General features: G+C 37.8%; 1 protein-coding gene across 1 annotated transcript in view; it reads right to left on the reverse strand.

The window, feature by feature from the left end:
• The window catches only part of ATG7 (autophagy related 7), a 95755-nt gene that overhangs the window by 81109 nt on the left and 4273 nt on the right, over positions 1 to 10373 (reverse strand). The window contains exons 5-14 of the mRNA XM_031064906.1: positions 10028 to 10145; positions 9143 to 9220; positions 8569 to 8685; positions 7875 to 8024; positions 7292 to 7380; positions 6219 to 6340; positions 5097 to 5187; positions 3626 to 3770; positions 2756 to 2914; positions 2 to 126 (exon numbers count right to left, since the gene is read on the reverse strand). Of these exons, the coding sequence (XP_030920766.1) occupies positions 2 to 126; positions 2756 to 2914; positions 3626 to 3770; positions 5097 to 5187; positions 6219 to 6340; positions 7292 to 7380; positions 7875 to 8024; positions 8569 to 8685; positions 9143 to 9220; positions 10028 to 10145 (1194 nt within the window). The remainder of the gene's footprint in view (position 1; positions 127 to 2755; positions 2915 to 3625; positions 3771 to 5096; positions 5188 to 6218; positions 6341 to 7291; positions 7381 to 7874; positions 8025 to 8568; positions 8686 to 9142; positions 9221 to 10027; positions 10146 to 10373) is intronic.

The raw sequence follows: 10373 nt of genomic DNA on the forward strand, positions 1-10373 counted from the left end.
CACGTCATGGCCCTCGATGAGCTCCTCCAGCTGTGCCACGTCCTTCTGAGCCTGGGCCATGGTCACCTCTGAGAAGTTCACTGGGTGGCCTGGCATGGGGATGCTCATGTTGTAACCCTCGGAGCTCTAGAGAGAGGCAGAGAGAAAATCAGCAGCTCAGAAGGTGACTTTGTGATTAAACAGGTGTAAAATTCAGCACAGATCATTGTACAAATCAGCAGAGAGAAAATCAGCAGTTCAGAAAGTGACTTTGTGATTTAACAGGTATAAAATTCAGCACGGATCAGAGGATAAATTCAATCCCCTTTGTCAGAATGGCAGCTCTGCTCCCTGCACCTCTCTGTGGGGCAGGGCTGGGCACTGAGGCACAGTGCTGGGGTTTCTCACTCTGGATTTATGCAGAACACACTCAAAGTCTTAGCAGGCTTAGTAAATCACTGCAACAACAGAGTGGATCTGCTCCTGATCCCAGGGGTTACAAAGAGCACGCCAAAGCCAAGCAGCCACATTCACATATGATTATGATCTGTGATTGAAAATTGTGCCCTGATTCTCTTCCCAGCCCCTTCCCACACGATTTTAACAGGCTGCAGTTTGTATTTCTGCTGCTAAATCCTGCCTCAGCCACAGCCACGTGCAGCATCACACACACTGCTCCTTATTTTCAGTTCCTCAGGAGGAGAACAGCCTTGGATGATTTCCCTGTAATTCCCCAGCCATGTGGGAACCTGAGACAGCAAAAAGCACTTCTGAGACTTGTCACTGCAGAGCCAGAGGCTTGGACTGAGCAGAGGATCCTGTGGCAGAAACATCTCCCTCTTCCAGCCCCTTACTTGGGCAGGACACACTGAGAGCAAATATTGAGCCAAAGAAGAATCCACACAATGCATGGACAATGCAAACAATTCATTCACTCCTCTGGAAGTGTGTCAGCACAAGCTGCCAGCCATCTGCTGCAAGGGAAGGGAAGGGAAGGATGGAGCCCTCATTTATGTCACAGAAGAACAAGCCTTGCCAAAGCCTCCCAGCTTGGCACTGCAGGAAAGAATTAAAAACCAAAATGTAAAAACTGGATGAACCAAGCAGAAAATTCCATGGGAAGAGAGGAGAGGACAGTTGGTGGAATGTGCCTTTGCACAGACCAACTAATGACCAGCACAACTAAAAAATCCAGGTGAGTTAAATGACCAGAAGGGTGAACATACAGAAATAACATACAGAAATAACATACAGAAATCTCCCTGAGGATGAAAAGAACCAGGCCCATCTAGCAGCTTGGAGAAATGACTGTGGGTAACAGCTGCATTAACCATACCAAAGGATCCACCTTTTTCTCCCCTCTGTACCATCACCACAGACATCAGGAAATTACTGGGGCAGGCTTTAATTCCAGTGCCATCATCTCCTCCAAAAGGCTGTGGAATACAGAACTTAATCCATGCTGTGCCTGAGTAAAATGTTCATGGATAACCCATCAAGCCTGTGCTGCTCAAGTGCTGATTGATTAGATCAGCTCAACTCACACTGCTGGTGACTTAGGAGGGCAATTATTTGTTTATTAAATTAAAATAAATAATTAACTGGTCAATGTGGTTTGTAAATACTGAAATCCTACCAGAATTCCAAAAACAGCTCAATGCAGGCATTGCAGCTGTAGGAATACAGACAAGCCTGGCAGCTCCAACAATTTTATTTGAATAACTGTCCCTCCAAACAAAGACAGCAGTCACCAGCCAAAGTGGCTGAGGTGCACCTTGCAGCCCAACAATGGCAAAAAGAGCTCAAAGGGCACATTGGTATTATTTTAAGGAAGAGTAAATGTCCACATATATCCCCAAAGAAAGATCTTGCTCATTCCACAGAGTTCCAAAATCTCAGGAATCTAAGAAAAGTTTTTAAATGCCTCCAAATTATCCAAAATATTTCATTTCAATCTCATAAAATACTAGAATGACATTTAAAAAAGGGGACTGTATATTGTTCCCTTTGCTGGCTGTTAAAAACTAAGCTATATCTTCTAATGTAGAAAACCAGTTTAGAGAAGATTGCAAATTTGGGGTCTGAAACATAATAGGAAATCTCAAAAATACATTTATTACTTCCCTCAGGACCTGCTCCCAGAGTAGACAATTAATAAATCTGACCTGGCATTACTCAAAGCTCCTTAGATCATCCTAGACAGGAAAAAATTTCACTTCACTATCAACAAGCTACAAAATGACTTAATGATCCTTAATTATATTTCATTACTACAAATATTTACTGTCTCCCTGTTCTTCTAAAGTTCTTCTGAGCCTTCTGATGTTTACATTTTTGTACTGGAGTTTCTCACGCACTTTTCATGTAAATAATGATTGTTTTACACTCCTTTCTGGAGGAGGAGAGAATTAACGGACTGTTGGTTGGAGAGGTGGCAATTTCATCCTCCAATCCATGGTCACTTTTGGAATTCTATAAATATTGAGGTCCAGAAATAAAGTAGCTTTTTTTGCCTTGGACATCTCAGTGTGTGTCATTGATTTCGTGTCATATTGTGACAATTTACCTCAATAAAGTTACCAGGAACAGAAATTCGAAGTAAAATATTTTAGTACCCAACTGAAATACTTCAGTAACCAACTGAAATATTTCAGAACACCTGCAAAGTGTTTTTAACGTTTAAGTATTAAAACTTGGAATAGCAATTTAAAGTCGCTTTTTTGTTTGTTTGTTTTCCTTTCACTCAGTGATAGCAATATGGAAATAATGATTTTACCACTCCTGGGAAGATTTTCTGCAGCCTTTCTGCTGCTGCCAGAGCCTTGGGCTTGCCCCCACTCAGGCAATCCTCGAACTCGTAGAGCGGCTGCCGCACGGGGTTGGAGTAGGAGATCTTTGCATTGTCCACAAAAGTGATTTTCCTCACCCCCCAGCCCTAAAGGAGAACAAAAGTTAATAGAGATAATTACAGCAGCCTTGGGAAATGTTTTTGAGTAATGCCACACACTCAACGTTGAGTTTTGTTCACTTTTTTAAGCCACAAAAGCTTTTGTAATTATTCGAGGTGACTGAAATAACGGAAGAGGAAATTTGGTTGCTAAATATATATAGATAGATATTATAAATATATAAATACATATATAAATTTTATATAAATATATATATATAAATAATTTGGTTGTTAAATGCTAAGTATAGCATTTAACAAAAACCCCTCAAACCCTGCTGAATTCAGTGGAATGAGGTGAACATCCCTGAAAGGAATTACCAGCACAGTTATTTCAAGTCCTTCACTGTGAATTTGATCTTTGTAGCTTGTTAATTTGTTCCAGAATTTCTTTTTTTAAAATAAATTCAAAATATTCTGCTAAGGTTCCCTTACTATCTCATGTCAGCACTTATTGAGAGGTTCCTTTACTATTATAAGGTTCCCTTGCTATTATGTCAGCAGCAATTGAGTTATTTATTTCCATTAGGTACAGATCTGACCTCTTCCTGCAATTCATAATATTACTGATTTGCATTCTGTGTATTCTGATGCAGAGAATGCAATTTGTCTCTGATGTGTCACGGCAGCTGGACAAAAAAAAAAAGAAATATAGATTTTATGAGAAGCAGGAGATTATTTGTGAGATGAAGGATTTACCATCAAGGTCCTTGCAACACTGCAGCCCAGGGTGCCAGCTCCCAGCAGCAGACACTTGGCAGTCACAATCTTCTCCAAATCCAGAGTAGGCACCAACCTCCAGCACATCAACTTCAAATTCAGATCCACGGATGATTCTGCCAACCTGTGCCATGGAATAAATAACAACAACTTCTGAACCCTCCTGTGCTTCTCCAACAAAGGAATCACTGATATTTCAGCTGAATTAGTTAACTTTTAACAATTTTTTTTAAAGGAGAGAAAGAATTCAGCGTTATAATACATAGCTAATATGAAAAACAAACAGACAAGGGCTTCTGAAAAAAAAATGATTCGAAAATAAAATTTTAGTAATAAAATTAATGCAAGTATGAAAATAAAAATGGTGTCTCAGCCAAGACTCTTCTTAAGCCGAGTGCTAAGACAGATAATTTGTTCATAAATTTTTATTTCTTTTTTAAACTACCTGGTTTCCTGTATCCAGTTACACCTGCCCTTAACTTGAAATACTCCACTTGTGCCCTAAAGCACGTGGGCACTTCTTTGTGGAAGTTTAAGAAAGAAAATGAAGTAGGAAATCTGTGTTCAAGCAAGGGGCAGGTTTTTATATCCATCAGAGCACAGGGTGTTAAAGCTCTCACCAAGGCACACCACCAGAGCTCTCAGATTCCTGCAAGTTTCATTCCCTCACACATCATAAATAAAATCTTTTCAGCATCCAGAAAATTCTTTGCCCAACAAGGATTTAAATGGCAATTGTCAAGGCTGGCATTTCACCAACATGCTTTGGGAAGCACTTAGAGAATTTACACAAGGAAAGAAGGTCAAGAAACCTAAAGAATTCAGAACCCTGAGATGAACTTTATTGAATATCTGTGAAGACTCTGAGGATTTCCACAAATGCTTGACAAAAATGGCTTTGCTTGATGGGCTGACCCTGAACTATCAGACCAAGATGTTTATCCAAGGCAAGGACACAGATGCAGACACTCTGTCACCCCATTCTTTTCAATCCATTGCCCAAACATCATGTACAGAATGATAAAAATTATTAAAATCACATTTCCTGAGCTCCTTCCTGTCCCACTCTGACAAACCCCAAAGGATGAATTTTCCCCCATGCTCATTTTCATGAACAGCCTGCAGGTTATGGAATTCAATGAAATTCCATAGGCCTGTAACAATCTGACCTACACTTCACTCAGTTTTAAATAAATGCACTCAGAATTCTCAGCTAGAGTCCAAAATTGCCAAGATTTCTGCTGCAGGTAGTGCACTGCATACCCAGTTTTTGGGTATGAAGACAAATTTTAAATATGTGCTCTGGGAAGGTCTTCACCTCCAAAAGGAAAGTCCAAATAATATCCAGTGGATGTTTTACTGCATATTCTTCCCTATTTCACATTTCAACTTGCTATGGATTAAACCCAAGTAAAGAAAAATTTGGGAATTTAAAAGATAAAAACCAAACCTTTTTGGATCCATGCATTCACTGAGATTCACCATCCTTGGCCCCATGCTTCCCTTTTGGTTTTTTTCCCATCCAACAGCTTTTGGACAATCTGTTTGAAATATTTAGAACACAAAAAAAAATTAAAAATCCAAACAAAACAAACAAACAATAAACCAAAAAAAAAAAAAAAAAAAAAAAAAAAACCCCAACAAACAAAAAAAAAAAAAACACATGGAAAAAAAAAGGAAAGAAAGAATAAAAACCTTAATATCCTAGGACAGAAAAAATTAAACTTTTTTGGACTTAACCCTGTTGGAAAAACCCTTATTTTAAACCTGCCAGTAAATAACCTGTAGTTTAATTTGCTCTCAGGCGTCCCCTGTGCTGCTTTTGCCTGTTCAGCTTCAAACCCAGCACAGAGCTGGCATCATGCCCCATCAGATCTTTAATGCCAAGGTCAGTAAATTCATAATTCAGTCAATTCTGCCAATTTCAGAGGTCCCTAGACTCCATCTGCAAATTCAGTGGAGAATTATGTATCTTAATTATATAGAATTAAATAATTGGCAACAATGACATCTGAAGCATTTCAGAACTCTTTGCCTGAGGTAGAGAAATTTGGTGATGCTGTCCTGTACCTAGAAATTAAATGTGAGATTATTTTTTAACATTTCAAATCTACTGCTTTAAAATCCACCTGGATGTGTCACTATGGGATTAAAGGAACAGTTCCACTCTGGGGCAGGTTTTTATCATTTTAGAAATTCTCCAGAAATTTTGCATCCCATAAATTCACTATCACTTTTTTTCCTACCTGAGGGAACTGTATATAAATTCAACAAGAAAAAATGAGACAAACTGCTGTTTTATTTTATTTTCTATCTTACCAGCAGGACTTTCTTCAGTTTTAAATTAGAAATACAATTACAGGAGGAAAAAAAAATTGAGAGAGAATATTCTATCTTCCTTCTTTGTTGAAAAAGGAACCATTTCCTTTAGAGACATTTAACAGAAATTCAAACAATTTCAAATCCATTTGAAACAACAAAAGTAACAATTTTTAGCAGTAATTTATTTTGCCATGTCAGCAGTGATTAAGAAGGAAAAAAAAAGGGTGAAAAATAGTTTTGAATGGCTTACCTGGGCCCAGGGGTGCCTGTGGCAGTTTGATTTCAAAGATGATGCTGTGGGTGATGTCTCTCACCCCCTGCATGGTCCTGTCTCTGAAGCAGAGCACTTCAAGCCTCTGCAGAGCACTGCCCCTGCCAGCCAAATAAAAGACAAATAGAGACAGACATGCAACTTCTTTAATGGAAAAGGGACTTTTTTTAGCATCATTTCACACAGGTTTAGTCCTTTGCAGGTTCTGAATGAGGCTTTTTGTCGTGGTACTGGACAGTGCTGTCTTTATCAGGTATAGAAAGAGAAATAATTCCTGAGGTGTCAGAAAATGACTGGTTTGGTGTGACACAGCTCCAGTGCCACTGCCAGCCTGTCCTTGCATTTATCCAGCACTGGACAAACTGCAGATTCAGAGGAATAAAAAGCAGAAAAGCACCAGAGCACACATCAGGTGGCATGCTGGGACTTTGCTGCAGCACCAAGAACCTCAGAGTTCTCAATAGATATAATTTTTCCTCCTTATGATTCAAACCCTCCCAAAAAAATGAGAATTTTAGTGCCTAAACCCTTCTCAAGCCCAAGGTTGTGTAAATGTAACACTCAAAACTACGGAAGTGCAACCTAATTACAGCAACACAAATTCATTTGATAATTTAAATCCTTTTTTTCAAAACCCAGAGTGTAACTACGTCTTCTCTTCCCATCTTCTCCCCAACAAAAAAAATTCAAGTGGTACAAGGAGAAAACCCACTCATATCTGTTTTTTAAAGTGCAAGTCTGCTATTACTTGACACTAATTAATTATTTAAATTCACAGAGTGTTTTAAACAAGATTAGACATAGCTGGAGGGTACTGGCAGGGTGTGAAGCTGGCATTTCCAGGTAAATGCATCCATATTAGGATTAATAGAATTTGTGACTGACAGAAGTAAAAACCAGAATAATGCACAAAATCAGCATCACTCTAAGTGAATATCAAGGAAAAAAACCAAAATCTCAGGTGGGTGATATGAGTGAAACACCATGGAGAAAATGATCTCATTTAATATCAACTAATAAATAACCCTGGTGGGAAAGAATAAAATAGGTACCATTTGTGGGCTGCCAGGATCAGGAAGTTTCTCAGTGGCCATCCTGGATACTGGGATAAATTACAAGGATCATAAACTCCAACTGTCACCTGCAAATCAAATTGTTCAATTGAGAACTCCTCCATCCACAGTCATGCAAAGCTTATTTGGCATTTTTAAATAAAACTTCTGGACAGGGCAGGCCTACAGACACATTTTGCATATTTATAAATATTTAATCCATGGTCACACCAGGTTTTCCTCAAGCTTTTGCCACAGCTTTGAGATTTATTCAGTTTGGCTCTTCAGGGACACTGGATGTTCAGTGCAGTAAGTGCATTTTCATTACTTTAAAAACACAATTAGGAGGGAAGGGCAGCAACTGAAGCCTTGCTCCCAACCCAAAATTCTGCACTGATTTTGGGATGATCAGAAAGTGAAAGGGCACAGGGCAGCAAGAGAACAAATCAAAGGGAAAACAGCATAAAAATCACTTTATAGCCACCCTCAGGACACAACCACCATGCCCAGTTCAGTATTAAAGCCTCAAACCATTCACAGATTAAACATTTAATAATATAAAATTATATAAAATTCTCATTACCTTTTCTCCTTGGTCTTGAAAGAAGCCATCCCACTTTTTCAGCAGGGATATCATGACAGAATTATCATGATACTTGATTAAAAAATAGGGCAGGGCTGTCACCCCCTCCTCCTGGCAGAGGTCATCGTAGGCTTTCTGCAGGGCTTGGACCTGAAAGTGCAAACACAACTGAACCAACAGTTTTAACAATTCTGCACTGTAATATGAAAGAAACTAAAATTAGTTTAATTTTTTCCTAAAAAAAATTTAAAAAAACCTTCATCTTCTTGTCTAAACATGCACTTTATAATTATTTTGCAATTTTAATGAGCTGGCTCACTCAGGGGATGCCCCTTTATAAAGACTGCTTTTAAATGAGTTTCAAAACCAAAGCTGTATACATAACTGCATGTTAATCTTCAATTTTATATATAGCTTAACATACATATCTCAAAAATAAATACAAAATATATAGCTTAGCATAATCACCTCTTCAAGATTTGTTTGCCAGATCTGCACCTAAACTGAGATAATTTAAACAAATCATAGAACTAAAGGTAAATAAAAAACCAACATGGAAATAAAAAAAAATGAAGTTTTAAAAAGAAATCAGAGCCTCCAATTAATTCAGGATGTGGTGACAAAAATATTGAGTTTTAAAGCTCACAGCAGTTCTCAGTATTGCAGAATTCACAATCTTCAGGATTTTGAATACCTGATTTAGTGAGAACTTGTCCCCAAGACAGACAGGCTTCTGAGTGATCTCAATCCCATCAGGGAAGCAGAGAGCAGGGTAGCAAAACCAGTAATAGAAATGATATTTCTTTAAATCCTAGGAAAAAAAAAGTATAATTAGGTAATAAAGAGACATATCAAAATAAATTATATAATACTAATTAAAATTAATGGTTTATGATTTTAACCATGGGAACTACAGGGGTCTTTACCTAACAAGAATTTTAGAAAATCATAAAAATACTAAAAGACTTCCATTCTCTGTACATGTTTTTATTTAAGAATTAAACAGACAATGTGTGTACAATCCTTCAGGCTTTGTTAGCTGGAGCATTTAGTAAAGCTTTCAATTAATTAAACATGGAACAGCTGCTCTACTTCTACTGATATCTGTAAAATTACCTGATATCAGGTAATTTTATACATTTGTAGAAAATAATATAATAATAAATTAATGCAGCATTATTATGAATAGAAAATATATGAATACTCCTAAAAAGAAACTACTTCACTACTTCCACTACAAGTAGGAGACACAAATTATCTGTACTCACTGCAAATGTCAGCAGCAAGAACCTGTTGAGGAGCATTGGGTTCTCCAGGGCAGCTCCAGATTTGATTGATTCCCAGATCTGCCATGGATTGTGGGGACAAGGAGGAAGAAAAAGGGCAGAGAAACACCAAGAGAACATGAGAACAGCTGCAAAAATCTGTAATTCTTCTAGCTGCCTTTAAAGTTTGGAGATAAACATTCACTGATTTTTTTTAACTGAATTTATTCGTACAATTATCTGTGTTAAAAGGATTTTAAAGGTCAGACAACAGGGAATTACAACGCCACAAGAATGCAAAAAATTCCTAGTTTGGAGTGAAGAAATGCATGAAAACTTTGTTACTCAAGGCAATTAATTAAAGGAATCAAGGACAGGTCAAAGTAAAGCATCTTAAGCTTGACTTTCACCTCTTCCCAGGCCATGACACTGAATTAACTGCTGGCAGTGCAGGCAGACCAGGCCCTCTCACCCATCTTTTTCTTGCTTTATCTCAGGCTTCTTGCTCCTGTAGAGCTTCCCCATCTCTCTGTCACACAGACAAATTGCAGTAATCTGAGGTTTAAACCAGGCACTGCTGGTTTTTGGGTATGAAGACAAATTTTAAATATGTGCTCTACAGAATTCAAGTCCCTGGCAGCTCCAAGAGCATCGCAGAGTTTAAAATGTGTCGAGCTCTCCATGTAGAGTTAGTTATCATTAATTAAATTAGGTTCTGCTCTTTTGTAGAGAACAGTAAAAATCAAACACCAAACTCTTCCTTCCAGAATAAGGTAAATCCTGAGGCTAACCAGGACTGGAATATCTCCAAATTTGGGGCAGAGTGTGAAGCACTTCAAGGGGTAGAAGGGATTTGGAAACACTCTGTGAGTTGATTTTAAATCTCACCTCATTTGCTTCCTTGTCCAGAAGTGCTTTCTTATCACAGGATTTGAAAGTCTCAAAAGTGTTGGTGTTATACAACGTTCCAAAAGCAGGACAGCAACGTGCTGGTATTGAAGCATTCCTGGGAAAAAGAAGGAAAACTCTGGGAATTAACACAGTCATCCTCAGCAGCAGGATCTATCTTATGGTGTTAACTTCAATTATCAGATGAGGCACAGCAACAAAATTAATAATTAATTTATAATCTATATATATTAATATCAAATTATATATAAAACATATAATGTCAATATATTAATAGAAATATATAAAAATATATAATATATACACTACTATAAACGATATTATT

The sequence above is a fragment of the Geospiza fortis genome, unplaced genomic scaffold (assembly GCF_000277835.1).
Source record: "Geospiza fortis unplaced genomic scaffold, GeoFor_1.0 scaffold291, whole genome shotgun sequence".
NCBI lineage: Eukaryota > Metazoa > Chordata > Aves > Passeriformes > Thraupidae > Geospiza > Geospiza fortis.